This window comes from Zalophus californianus, chromosome 13 (genome assembly GCF_009762305.2).
Source record: "Zalophus californianus isolate mZalCal1 chromosome 13, mZalCal1.pri.v2, whole genome shotgun sequence".
Lineage (NCBI taxonomy): Eukaryota > Metazoa > Chordata > Mammalia > Carnivora > Otariidae > Zalophus > Zalophus californianus.
In genome coordinates, this window is record NC_045607.1 from 91,531,260 (window position 1) to 91,546,258 (window position 14,999).

The 14,999-nt window shown below is 41.1% G+C and overlaps 1 protein-coding gene across 1 annotated transcript in view; it reads left to right on the forward strand.

Moving 5' to 3' along the window:
- Positions 1 to 14,999, forward strand: part of AUH (AU RNA binding methylglutaconyl-CoA hydratase) — a 346,329-nt gene that overhangs the window by 149,256 nt on the left and 182,074 nt on the right. Inside the window, 3 exon segments of the mRNA XM_027615423.1 lie at positions 4,665 to 4,852; positions 8,158 to 8,208; positions 9,345 to 9,392. Of these exon segments, the coding sequence (XP_027471224.1) occupies positions 4,665 to 4,852; positions 8,158 to 8,208; positions 9,345 to 9,392 (287 nt within the window).

Sequence of the window (14,999 nt, forward strand, 5' to 3'; positions counted from 1 at the left end):
GCAAGGCTGTATGAATGAAAAAATGAAAAAAAAAAAAGAGCTATTGTCTGACTCACAGAGACAACTTTCTGGACACGTTTGATACGTTGTATACGCCTATGTACATTATTACATAATGATACATAGCAGACACACACACCTTTTATTTTCTAAAATAAGCCATCAGTTCATTTCATAAGTTGCTCTTTGTACTTTCTTACCACATAGTAGATAAGAATCAGGCAGAAGTAAGTTTGAATCCTATTTCTGCAACCTAACTTTCAATGATTAAAGTTCTCTGAGCCTCAGAGTCGGGTGTGACCAGGAGTCAGGGCTCCGTGGTGGGGCTGACAGTACTGGAAGTTCTGAGTAGTCTGGTAGAGCGCCGTGGTCTTGAATGCATCAGGGCTGCCGCCAGGGTGGAACAGTTCTAGTTCCACTGGGGACAACCTCATGTTTAGTCCCATGTTTCATTTTGTCAGTCCCCGAGACTATCTAGAGGTGGCATTTTATGATCCTAAACTCAAATCCTATGGAAAGTAAGCCGGTTGTGTGATCTAGTAGATGAGCCTGGTGTAGGAAAAGCAGCTGACAGATGCGACAGGCCGTCTTTGTTTTTTTTTTTTTTTTAAGATTTTATTTATTTATTTGAGAGAGAGAATGAGAGAGAGAGAGAGAGAGAGAGCACATGAGAGGAGGGAGAGTCAGAGGGAGAAGCCGACTCCCTGCTGAGCAGGGAGCCCGATGCGGGACTTGATCCTGGAACTCCAGGATCATGACCTGAGCCGAAGGCAGTCGCTTAACCAACTGAGCCACCCAGGCACCCCAAGGGCATCTTTGTTTTGACCTAACGCTAAACTGGTATTGGAATTTAGTATTCAGCAATTAATGAAAGGTGAATTGAAATAAATTTTCTCGAGTACTTCTCTTTGCATTTGGAACTGAAAATTGGATGTTTTTTCCCTCATGGCAGGTCTCCACTGCGCATCTTCTCTCTCTGGTTGTGGGGTGTGCTACTGTGCTGAGCCTTGATTCTCCTAACGGGCACTCGTGTTTTGTTTAATTTTATAATAGAAAATAGCTGTTCACAAACAGAAGCACTTCCAAACTGGAATAGAATGTTGACATAAAAATATTTTCTATCCAGGGTGACTGTGAGATACTGGTGGAAATCTGAGATTGCTCATCGATCATGTGTAGTTTTTGTATCATAATGCCCCGTGGTTTAGTAACTTCCATTTGTACTTTCTGTCAATGTTAACTGAGCAAGGCAAACCGAACAGGGCACATCCTTTTCATAAAGTTGGAAATGACCAAGTTTAGGTGCTGGGGGAGTAGGGAGGCAGTTACCTCTAGTTCTACCATCAGTCTTTGATTTCTGCAAACTGATTGTAGCAGGGGAAAATGGGCCAGATAATTTCTCACCAAACAGGTTTTGTAAAGATAAGATTTCAGTAGGAATGAGTGAGTTAAATAATATATTTGTGTGACTGTTTAAGAGTGCCCCTTTCAATCAGTGGTGTTGGGAAAACTGATTTCCACATGCAGAAGAATGAAGTTGGACCCTACCTTACACCATATATAAAAATTAGCTCGAAATGGATCAAAGACCTTAATGTAAGAGTTGAAACTACAAAAACTTAGAAGAAAACAGTGGAAAAACTTTATGACATTGGGTTTGGCAATGATTTCTTGGATATGACACCAAAAACACAGGCAACATAAGAAAAAAAATGGATTTCATCAAAATGAAAAACTTCCATGCTTTAAAGGACAGTCAACAGAGTGAAAAGGCAATCCACAGAATGGGAGGAAATATTTGCAAGTCATATATCTGATAAGTGATTACTATCTAGAATATATACAGTATCCCTACAACTCAATGCCAAAAAGCAGCCCAATTAAAAAAATGGGCAAATGATTTAAATAGATGTTTCTCCGAAGAAGATACACAAATGGCCAATAAGCAAATGAAAAGAATTCAGCATGACTGGTTGTTAGGGAAATCAAAAACCACAGGGAGATACCGCTTCACACCCATTAGGATGGTTGCCATCAAACCTTCTTCCCCCAAAAAATAAAACACCCCTGAGAAGAGCGCATGTTCTTGAGAATGTGGAGAAATTGGAATCCTTGTGCCCTGTTGATAAGAATGTAAAATTGTGCAGCTTGTAGGAAAAAGTATGGCTATTCCTCAAAATATAATAGATTTTCTGTATGACCTAACAACTCCGCCTCTAGGTATCTACCCAAAAGAACAGAAAGTAGGGTCTCAAAGAGATAGTGTACACACATATGCATGGCAGCATTATTCCTAGTAGTCAAAAAGTTGAAGCAACCCAAGTGACCATCCCTGGGTCAGTGAATAAACGAAACTTGGTCTTCATGCAGTGGAATATTTTTCAGCCTTACAAAGAAAGGAAATGTTGACGCCCTTCAATAGAACGAAGCTGGAGGACGAGATGCTTCATGTAATAAGCCAGATACAAAAGGACAAGTACTGTATGGCCCACTTACGTGAAGTTCCTAAGGTGGATGGCTTGTGATGTCAACCCACAGGCCAAGTCTTCAGTGTTAGCTGGTGAGCCAAGGTGAGGATTTTCCTAGATCCTCTGGTGCGTTGTTTCCAACAAAAACAGAACACTCTCTTCAGCAGCATGCCTTTCGGCCCTCACTCAGGTCATGTCCTCCAGCAGACTGTTCTGGTATGCATCCATCTCACCAAGCAGAGCTTGACTTATATGCTGTTCAGTTCAGGGAGTGGATGTGTTTCATGGTCTTTGTTTCATTGCTGTTCCTTTCTTTAATGTCTACAAAATCCTCATTCCTGGAGGATGGTACTGTGGATGAACTGATAAGATGAATGGGCATAAGTTTTACAGCCTTTGCAATGCTCCATGGTTTCAGTTGAATAAAAAGTGTGACATTAACAAGGATCATTGAGGGTCACATTCGCTAATTTTGACCAGTGTACGTCAGACTTTTCACAGAACACAAAAGAGAATCATTTCCTAATGTTGTGCTCATCATGAATACTATCTCCATAACTTCTTCCATCTCATGAAAATTCTCATCAGCTCCATGAGGAAGTAGAGCTGTCTGGGTTGTATTTATATTTCTGTTCTAATCAGCTGGCAATGGGAACACCATAAATAACTCGTCTTTTCCTTGCATCTTGTCCCATAAGTTCTCAGACCTGTCTTTACTACACTGAGCAACATCACTGTTTATAGTTCGATTTAAATTTGTCAGTGCTTCATTTTTTTTTTCAGACACACATTTTCTGCCATATCAAGTTATAAATTCACCATCTCTCACTGCTTGGGCACTGTACACACTCAATAAACTCTATTTTACAGAAGCAGTACTCATTTATGTTCAAACCCAGTCCCTATCGAAAATAGCAGTCCTTTCCAATTCATTGAGGTTTGTATGTGTTTGTTTTTCTAAACCACCCACATTTCCTAAATAACTGCTCATGGTTCTTGATGTAGTTGCTTAATAATAGCATCTTAAGCCATGTTCTTCCAATACAGGCATGCTTTGTGTGTTAAAAATGTAGGAATATACTTCATTACTGAAGGGAAATAAGCTTTCTGGAACTTGTGATCTTTATTTTTCACTTTGCCACTTTTGATTGAGATGTGAAAAAGAAAAGATTTTGCTTTCCTTTTCAAGTTGTTTTTAACAGAAAGCAGAGCTTGTCCATCTCAAGCCCTGCAGGAGTGGCGGGAGGCGGGGTGGGCACAGCCAGCTAGAGCCCTTGCATCTGCAGGGGGCTTCCAGATGGAAATTAGTTTTTGTCAGAAATCATCTACCCACTTTTTAAATGTTGGTAACTCATATAGAGAAAAAAAAATCTAGACTTTGTGGGGCGGAACAGAACCCAGTGAGCTTGTTCAGGTGAGCTCTCTGCAGCCCACCAGTCCGCTGTTCCCTGACTCCTGGCAACCAACGCCCTTGGCAGCCCAGCAGCCTTCCTGAGGGTGAGATTTAGATGAATCCTCACGTTGCAGTCACTCCCATAGTCTTATTGGTAGAAATTGAGGCTTCCAAATAAGAATATTACCTGCTTTTGTCTAGCTTTCTTTTTAACGAGATCCTGGCCTCGTCGCTAGAACGTAATGAGGGGGAGTGATCTGTGCTCCTGCTGAAAGCACCAGCACCACCAGGACAGAGCCTGTTTTCACCAGTAATTACCTGGTTTCCTTTTTATTAAGTTAAAATTAGCCTGCAGTTCATTTACCATCAGTGATTCTTTACAAAGCACATGGTGAGTTGAATGTCTCAGTCTCTGACAAGTTTTATCTGAACTGAAGCACCTGTCATCCCTCAAGTGAATGGACTAAGGGACGCTGCTGCTTCACCACCACTGTGCGTTGTATGGCCCCTGACGTGGTGATGATTGTGGTTTCGATTCGGGAACATACCAGCTGTGTTGCAAGGAGTAAATAGTGCCAGAATCCCTTCACAGTTGCAGAAGGATACTCACGTTCTTTTTTGGGTAGTATTAATTTGATAAACTAATTAGATTCTGCTTTGAAGTAGTTCTCCAGTTACTAATCCTGACATATAAACTTCTGGCCCTGGTTTATTTTGTAAACCGAGAAGTGAAACGTTGAAATGTTAAAGACTGAAAGGTATGAAATCATTGCCTGCATTCCCCCCCCACTCTCTCTCTGCAGGGGGGACGCAGCGCCTGCCACGCGCTATCGGGATGTCCCTGGCCAAAGAGCTCATCTTCTCTGCACGCGTGCTTGATGGCCAAGAAGCCAAAGCCGTGGGCTTGATCAGCCATGTTCTAGAGCAGAACCAGGAGGGGGATGCTGCCTACCACAAGGCCTTGGACCTAGCAAGAGAGTTTTTACCTCAGGTATTGCTAATTACATTTCCTTTTTTTTTTCCTGTTTAAATAACTTTATGGCAAATTGACAAAACAGTCATCTCACACGCCTATGATGTGCTTGTCTTGTTTTCCAAGCAGAAAAGTAGATGGTAGCCCTAAAACCAGAAACAATAAACTAGATTAACATGAAGGGCCTTCAGAATTAAAATTGAAGATTTGAGGATGATCTGAGGCTCACACTGTACCTGGGCTTGATAATACATGACGCACACATTGGCACGTGTGACAGAGCTTCCTAGGAACTTACATCATCAGCCATCCGACCCTTCTGACCTGAGCTGTGCACGTGGAGAGAAACAGCCATGGATGCGCTGTCACACTGAGTCACCCCCAAGCTGAAATCCACTAAAACATGCGTGCTGGGAGACCAGAGCCGATTACACCAGCATGGGCTCTCCTTGCCCCAGCTGGGTGTGAGATGACCTGCCTACACAGCAGTCATGTGTCTCCTTGTGTTCGTTAGAGGAGGAGGGAGAGAGAGAGAAAGGGAGAAGCAGGCTCCCAGGGAGCCCAAGGCGGGACTCAATCCCAGGACCCTGAGATCATGACCTGAGCCGAAGGCAGATGCTCAACCAACGGAGCCACCCAGGCATCCCTCCTTGTGTTCGTTTTTATGGTAATATAGGCACTGTTTTAACTCCTTTGTGCACAGTATTCTTCCCCACATTGAAACTCTAAGTCTGGAATACACTGCATTTACTCGCAAGTGACAGTTCTTATGAGTAATGTTAGCAATGGTGCATCCTGGGGCCTGTTCCAGGGGTTCCTTGGTTCTCTCTTTTCCATGTATTTTCCAGATAGTCCTTTCTTCTGAAATCACATATTAGAGGACTGCTGCTATGCAAGTAATTAGTGATTTGTCTTCCTCCCTAGTGCAGTTTCAGGTTTTACAACTCCCTCAACAGTACTGGAATCAGAGTTACTTCCTCTCGAACTCCGCTGGTTGATGCTAACAGGACTCGTAACCTGTTTTGGGGCTACGGATCCTTCTGGGAATCTCATGAAACTTCTCTGTAGAAAAATGCATGTTCTCCACATTTGTTCAGAGCTTTGCATCCAGTTTCAGAAGGTGTTGTTAGAGTTCCCAGTGGCCAGACAAGGGCCCAGGTCCGTTGGGACTCACCTGTACCCCGATTGCTGACCGGCGGGCCTCACCATGGAGTCAGTTCCTGGAACCACACTGCCTGGTGTTGATACTTCAGTCCTGCCCACTTAGCTAGCTCTATGCTCTTTTAGGACACGGCTCTTACATAATTTGTTCCCCACGTAAGTAACACAGAGCCTACGCTCTGAATTGATGGAGAGAGCAAATAGAAAAGATGTTTAGTGTTTTAGGAAAAACAAAGAGGCTTTCACTGAAACTTTGGTATTGATATTTCCCCAAAATATTAGAGTAATGTGTGTCTAAAGAGAAGTTAAAGGTACAGGTATCGGGAGAAGCAGCAGTTTAACGAAATATTGACTTCATGACTTCCTTTGGCTTACAACCCTAAGACCAGTGCAGGTCTGCATTGAAGTAAGAGGTGTGTTTAGGAAAAGTCATGGTATCCTTCCAGTTCTGAGAACTACAGCCTCTCCTGGTCTTTGGACTGGAGTGCTCAGCTCTGTGCTGCAAGCTGCGTCCCTGGCACATTTGTGCCTCGTCGCTCTTTCTCCGGTGGCCCTCAGTGCCCACGCCTCCCCACCTGCCGCCTGGCAGCCGGCGGCACTCCACCGCAGCACAAGCCAGGGGTGTCTCTACTGCTCTTCCCTTTTGTCTGGAGGACCTGCCTCTGAGAACATTAACCCCTAAACTTTTTCCCCAGGGCAAGGGAGATCCTGAATGGTTCAAAAGATGTGAGACTGTACAATATGCCGGAGTTTCAGGACAAACTTTGAGGGGCGATCGTCTTTATTTCTAGTTTCTGTCACTGAATGATTACTCTTCCAGATATTAGAAAGCTTCTATAAAATTAGCATTTCCATCTGATTTCTGTATTGGATGTTACTTCCATTTTCTTGTTCGAGAAAAAAATGTTGGTCCAGAAGAAGAGGTGTTGTTTTATATTTTGAAAGAGGCCAGCTAAATAATCATTGCAGCTACTAGCATTTCCATTTTCCTATTTTACCAGTTTTGTAAGCTTTGCTGCCCAGTGCAGCCCAGGCATCCCACAGGAGCAGGTCTGAGACCTGCTACATTTTCCTAAGGGGCTGGGGATTTGTGCGCACATGTAAGTTGGACAGGCACCTTGTCTGGGTCAGCTGGTGGATACAGGGGAATAGAGAAGACTCTCACTGAGAGGAGCACTCTTTAAAAAACAAACAAAAAAGATGATGATCTTGAAAACATGGTTCTAGTATATGCTCCACACCTGCAGGTCATGTTTCAAGAATTCTAACAAAGATACTTGTCTGAGCCTCGAAAACCTGTGGCCTCTGAAAAAGATTTTAATAAGTATTTGAATTAGGAAGAGAATTTAGATGGGTTAAAGTTGATAATTGAAGCCCCTGTATGGGAAAAATGGCATTTTTCATGCCATCCCGCATTTATTCATTCATTTATTGGAGTCCTAGAGCCTATTTTGCATTTTAATCCAAAAGACACTTGAAAAGATACCACTGAATTCTAACTCATGACTCATAAACAGTTTTTAGGAATCTCAAATGTGATCAAACAGCTAAATTCTATTTGGAGCATTGTGGTTTTCAAAGACGACAAAAGTCACGTTCACCTCCCAGAGGACACCCAGTTCTTTCCTCTGTGACCCTCACACATCCTAAAGGACTTCTCTGGCTGTAAGCTTTTGTGTGGTGTGGGCGCACTGGCTGGAGGACACGTCTTTGCCCGCACATCCTCACTGTTCTTCGTTCTGGAAGCCCACGGAGGACAGGTGCAGAGCCGGTGTCGCCTCATCGCCAGCCCAGGCTCCTGCCCGGCCGCTCAGGGGTGTGGTATCGCATCAAGCACAGCATCTCCTTTTCCCTGCTTCACTCCGAGGGGCAGGGGGGGGGCGGGCGGGTTGTGCTGGAGAACGGTGAACCATCTCCTGGGCACACAGCCCCTGCTGACCCGCAAGCACACAGAATGGCCAGTGTAGTAGAGTTGTACCAAGCGCTGTGTAGACCTTGTGTAGACCTTGCAATGGCCTTAAGAAATTTCCCATTAACTGTCCTATAGCTTTTGTTGCTTCTTTGCCATGGTTCCAGCAATGGGGATTTCTGAATTTTACTGAGCTGTACAACATAATTCGCATAAATAGTAATTAAAATCTATTTCTCTAATTGAATTTTAGGGACCCGTTGCAATGAGAGTGGCAAAATTAGCAATTAATCAAGGGATGGAGGTGAGTGCCTTAATATTTGAGTTTGTTGTTGGAGGAGGTAGTGGGGATTTAATTTAATTTATTTTTTAATGTTCTAAAATCCAGCTGTTTCAATGCTACTATTACCACAAGTTACTGGGGGTTGTTTGTTTGTTTGTTTTTAGCTACATTATTGATTTCATTCTGCTTAGGCTGTTGTTGATTCAGTATCTTAATCACAGAACTGAGGAATTTCAATGATGTCCTGCAGCTTATGACATGCTCACTGTTTTTGCCATCCAACTAATAGATTTATTGGCTAGTAGTTCATAGAAAACCAAAAGAAGAGGTCATTCTGTGTATTCTCAACACCAGCTTTGCATTATTAAAGAACGTTCTGAGGAGAACTTCCGGCTCAAAGCCGAGCCAAACTCTCTCCACCTTTAACTGCTCAATGTGCTTTGTGCAGGGAGCCCATATTAACAAGGCAAGCCTTCAGGGTGTCCTGGGGTTCCCCTGAGGAGGCGTCTTCTAAAGAGTGGAAGCCCCAGGCCAGGAGAGAAGTAGGCAGGGCAAGGGAGCAATGCAGGTGCCTGTGTACGCTGGGCTTTCATGACCCCAGTTGTGTTTTGGTTAAATTAGGGAATTTTGAAGAGAGATACTTCTTCCGTGCAGACTCAGAGGCCACCATATCTTCATGAGCTTCATAGCAATAAAAAGAGGTTGAATTTGTTAGCAACAAACACAGTTTTAAAAATTTACAAAGTAGTTAAATGGTTTTTAAAAACTCTAACATAATTGTAACAATACTAACAGCAAATGCCTTATATGATCCATAGTACATGCCAGGCCATATATAGGTGCCTTATAAAGGCTTCACCTAGATTATCCCCATTTGGTAGATAATACAGTTAGTCTCTCATTCGGATGTGCCTCTCTGAGGTACAGAGACCATAACTAACTTAGCCAAGCTTACACAGCTCCCCTGTGGTAGAGGCAGAATTTGAACCCAGGCAGCCTGGTTCCAGACTTCTCATGCTGGTCATACTTCCGATTTGCTGTATTACATCAAAGGATTCTGTGCTTTTGGAGAAGTGTTACTAGTTTGAATTTATATTGAGTGTTCCATATTTTAAAAAGTAATTCCTGCTGAAATTTAATTATGTTTTTATCCTCAGGTTGATTTAGTAACAGGATTAGCCATAGAAGAAGCTTGTTATGCTCAGGTATGTAATGCAACTACAAATTCAGCAAGGATACCTCTTACAAATTGCGTTTACCTTCTGTATAAGTCAAATGAATTATATATCTCTGAGCAAGATTACACTCATACCTCTTCTAAAATCATACAAATGGGTTGAAATTAGCTGTTTTTGCTCTTTGACTATTACCAGCTCCTATTACTGATTCTGTTCCATATACTAATGTCTCTTGTCTACGTAATTTAAAAAACTCTTTGTTAAGTTAGTACCATTCATGCGGTGGCCGTCTCTCTGGCTCATGTTGTATTTATGGGTGTCGATTTAAACCCTCACTCCAGTGTAGACAGGGACGGGGAGGAGGGCGGTGGGGGAATGTGGGCCTGCTGGGGAGCATCAGTATTTGAGACTCATTGGTTCTGAGTCTTCCCTCCCGCCCACTGAAAGTTCCCTAATTCAGTGTGTAGTTTTCTCTTTTGCACACAAATTAGTAGGACTTTGTATAGAGGAATAAATCTCCCTTTTTTCTTTCCTTCCTTGTTTTCTAAAAGATGTAACTTTGTTCAGGGCATCCAGTGTAGCAAAAGAATTTTGTTCTACCTTTTGTGAGAATTGAAAACTACTTCAGCTCCCATAAAGCATGGCAGTGTCCTGCATTAGGAGGGACAGCTAGAGTGTTCCTCTGTGCCTGGTTTGTATGTATGAATTGCCACCTGTCGTTGATGAGCCATGCCATGAATAAAGTAAATTACACACTTCTTAAAAATGGACAGCCTTAGAGTCCAAAGAAAAATTTAAAAAGTATGTTTGGCCATAAATCATATCTTATGAAATGTGAAGGAACAGTAATCATAAGAAGCATTTTGTCAGACCACAATGGAATTACACTAGAAATCACAACAGAAAGGTAGCTGGGAAATCCCACCTATTAATGGTGGGATTAATCTTTTTAATGCAGCTTAAACAACACATGAGTCAAAGAAGAAGTCTTAATAGGAATCAAATATTTTGAATTAAATAAAAATGAAAGTACAACTATCAAAATTTGTAGGAATTTATTGAAAGTGCTGCTTAGAGAGAACAGCATTTTAGCATTGAATGCATATATGAGAGAAGAAAGATCTGAAATCAGTAGTAAGTTTCCACTTCAGGAAAGTAGAAAAAGGAGAGCAAATAGGACTCAAAGTCAGCAGAAGAAAAGGAAAAATAAGGTTTAGGACAGAAACCAATGAAATTGGAAATAGAAAAACACAAGGAAAAAGTCAACAAAACAAAAAAATGGCTCTTTGGAAAGATCTATGAAGTTGACAGACTTCAAGGCAGGCTAACCATGGAAAAGTGAAGATAAAAATCACCAATATCAGAAATGCAAGAAAGGCCATCCCTAATGATCCCATGGACATTGAGAGAATGATAAAAGGATACTGTGAACAACTCTGTCTACAGATTTGATAACCTAGGTGGAATGGACCAATTCCTTGGAAGGCACAACATACCAAAACTCATACAAGGTCAAATAGATAATCTGAATAACCCTACGTTTGTTAAAGAAATTAAATCAATAATTAATAAACTTCCAAAATAGGAAGCACCAGGCCCAGATGGTTTCTCTGGTGAATTCCACCAAACATTTAAGGAAGAAATCATATCCATTTTTAGTCATCTTTTCCAGAAAATAGAAGCAGAAGGAACCCTTCCTAACTCATTCTGGGTCGGTAGTATCCTGATACCAAAACCCAACATTATAAAAAAGGAAAACCACAGACCATTATCTGTCATAAATTAGTAGATGTAAAATTTCTCAGCAAAATATTAGCAAGTCAAATCCAACAATGTGTAAAAAGAATGTTTAAAAACAATTTCAGATTGATTTGTATAAAATGTATGTATACAATGTATAAAAAGAACCAAATGGATTTTTTTGTAGATATGCAAGCCAGGTTTGACACTCAGAAAGCACTGTAATCCGTTACACCAACAGGTTAAACAGGAAAATCAGATCATATCAATAGATCCAAAAAAAGCATTTGACAAAATCCAACACCCATTCATAAGAAAAACTCAGCAAATTATGATGGGAGATTCCTTACCCGATAGGAACTTCTATAAAAGAACCTACAGCTAGCATCATACTTAATGGCCGAGAACAGGGCAAGGACATCCTCTCTCACAACTCCTTTTCAACATCTAGAAATCTTAGCTAACGTAATAAGACAAGAAAAAGAGAGAAAGATATACAGATTGGGAAGGAAGAAATAAAACTTCATAGAAGATGTAATTGTCCATGTAGAAAATCTCAAAGAATCAAGAACAAAAAAACACTAAGAAGCAGTTAGAGCAAGGTTGCATGATACAAGGTTAATAAACAAAAGTCAGTTGCTTCCCTGTATTGCAGCAATGAAGAATTGGAATTTGAGATTAAAAGCATAACATGATTTTCATTAGTACAAAAAATACAAATGCTTAAGTAGAAATCTAAAAAAAAAAAATGTATAAGATTTATTGGAGAGAAACTACAAAACTGTTGAAAGAAATCGAGATCTAAGTAAATGGACAGATATACCATGTTCATGGATAGTAAGACTCACTATTACTAAGAAGTCACTTCTTCTCAATTTTACTTAAGAGAGTCAGTACAATCCCAGTAAAAATCTCAGCATGTTACTTGATCTGTGTCGACAAACCAATTCTGAAGTTCATATGGAAAGTCCAAAGACTTAGCCAGTCCAGTTACTCAGAAGAACAAAGTTGTGGCACTGACACTACCCAACTCCAAGACTTACTGTAAAGCCACAGTAATCAAGACAGTGTGGAGTTGACAAAGGAACAGACAGTTGGATCAGTGGAACAGAATAGGGAGCCCAGAAGTAGATTCGTATAAAATAGTCATATAGGTAGACTCATAGAAAATAAAATGGCCTTTGACAAAGGAGCAAAGGCAACTTGGTGGAGAAAAGATAGTCTTCAAAACAAGTAGTACTGAAGCATCTGGGCATTCGGCAACAAAAAAGTGACCTTAGACACTGACACTACACCCTTCACAAAAATTAATTCATACTGGGCCATAGACCTAATGTAAAATGAAAACCTCTGAAACAGCTGGAAGATCACATAGAAAATGTAGGTGTTCTTGGGTTTGGCAATGACTTCTTTAAGATACAACACCAAAAGTATAATCTATGAAAGAAAAAAAGTGATGTTTCACTTCATTAAAATTAACAGCTTCTACTCTGCAAAAGACATTGTGAAGAGGCTGAAAAGAGAAGCCACAGGCTGGGAACCGGTCTTTGCAGTACACAACTGATAAAGGACTTGTATCTAAAACAGACAAGGGACTTTTAAAACTCAATAATAAGAAAACAACCCATTAAAGAGTGGGTGGAAGATTTGAACAGACGCCTTACCAGAGTAGATACAAAGATGGCAAGTAAGCATAGAAAAAGATGCTCCACATCATCTGTCATTAAGAAATGCAAATACAAACAAGATACCAATTTGCCCATTTCCTACAAAGCTAAGCATAATCTCAGCACATGATCCAGCAATTGTACCTCTATGTGTTTACCCAAGTGTGTTGAAAACTTATATCTACACAAAAGTCTGCACATGGTGTTTTAGCAGCTTAGTTCATAACTTCCAAACTTTGAAGCAACCAAGATGTATAGATTGAATGGATAAACTAAGGCACATCCGTACAGTGGAGTATTATTCAGCGACAAAAGGAAATGAGCCATCCTGCCACAAAAAGGCATGAAAGAACCTCAGGTGCATACTAAGTGAAGGATTTCCATCTAAAAAGGTTATGTACTGTAGGATTCCAATTATGTGACATTCTGGAAAAGGCAGTAGGGGCCAGGGATGCGTAGATGGGACGTAAAGGATGCTTAGGGCAGGGAAGCCATTCTGTGGATACTGTTGGATCCATGGCATCACGCCTTTTCAGAATCCATGGTTCGACAACATAGTGAGCCCTGTGTGAGCTATAGGCTCTAGTTAATAACAATGTATCGATATTGGTTCATCAGTTGTAGCAAATGTACTTCATTGATGCAAGATGTTAATAATGGGGGAACCTTGGGGGCTTGAGGGAATCTGTGGGAACTCTGAACTTGCTGCTCAATTTTTTGTAAACCTAAAATTGTCTAAAAAATACAATCTGTTGGTTTTTTAAAGTACATTTGAAATGGGGGGAAGTGTATTTGGAATTAGAATGTAAATTTAGTCACATAAGTAGAATTGTTCAAATGATGAGTAGATTTCAAAATTTTAGATTGCCTTCTAGTTAGTTTTTTTGTTGTTTTTTTACATAAAGCTTGTTAAACTTTTATAGTTGTTTTTACTTTTTGGTATAGGTAACATAATGTTTTGTTTCTCTAGACTATTCCAACAAAAGACAGGCTTGAAGGTCTTCTTGCTTTTAAAGAGAAAAGGTCCCCTCGCTATAAAGGAGAATAGAAGACACAGAAATCTTTCAAATGCCAGTGTAATAAATGTACCTCTGGAAGTATCTTTCAGATCCACATATGCCTCAGCACCTGGAATCCCAATGACCAAAGTGAAGAGCAAGTTCTCTGCATAGTGAATTAAGCATCTGGAGTGGACCCATCTGTGTACTTTGTTCAAATGTGCATCTTGTCATATTCATTCGGATGTATAAAGCTAGTAGTGTATAGTCAAAAACAGATTCAAAATTAGGTACACATTTTTAAAAATTTCCTGCATATGAGGCTTTCTGTTCTTAATTTTTTAATGTGAATAATTTATATATTACACATTCTAGGAAATAATATTGATTGTATGTCTACTGTGCTGCAGTACGAAATAAAATTATTTCTATATACCAAAAATGTGAAGTTATACCAAATAAAGTTTCTAAGGGATTATACAATACATCCCACCCATACATACATCTCAGACTGAAAAAGGAATTGATAGATTCTCTGAGCGAAAATTACCAAATATAAATAAAATTGGTGAAAAGAAAACTTGGAAACTTTTCTCTTCCCCCATTCTCTTGAACCGAATAAATCATTGCATGTTGGATTTTAGAAGAAGCCATCTTTCCGTGTTGATTCTGTCAGATGACCTCGGTAGTCTTAGAATACAGTGTGGATGGGGGGAAATGAGCCCGCTCAGCCTGGGGCCCACAGCCTCGGGAGGCCAACAGGAGGCCTAGAGCGGGTGTACCTGTAAGATCGCCCAGCACGTTGCCTGGCCATTGGTCTAAGTCCTGAAGAAGCTGGTGCTGCCAGGGTTGGGCTGTCGAAACAGCTTGGGGTCATGGATTCGAAGTGAGGTGCAGCCTGCTCTGCTTCCTGCCCCCAGCATTTGCACCTGGTTTTAGTAAGGAACGGAGGTGAAGACAGCCCCCCTCTCTCCCTCTTCTAACCCCGGGCCAGGCAAAGTGACTAGAAACAGAGGGGCTCGGGGGCACGTCTGAGTTGATAGCCTCGCCTGGGGAGGAGACAGATAGGAAGTATGTGGGACTTAGCTGTGGGATTCAGTGTGCAGCGTGGAGAGACCTTTACAGGTCTCCAGGTTCAGGCTAGCTTTATTTTGTATTTCGTCAAACCAGACTGCCTTCTGAGGCTGTGTCCAGGGCTGAGTCAGCTCTGGGGAAGACCCGCTTTTCTG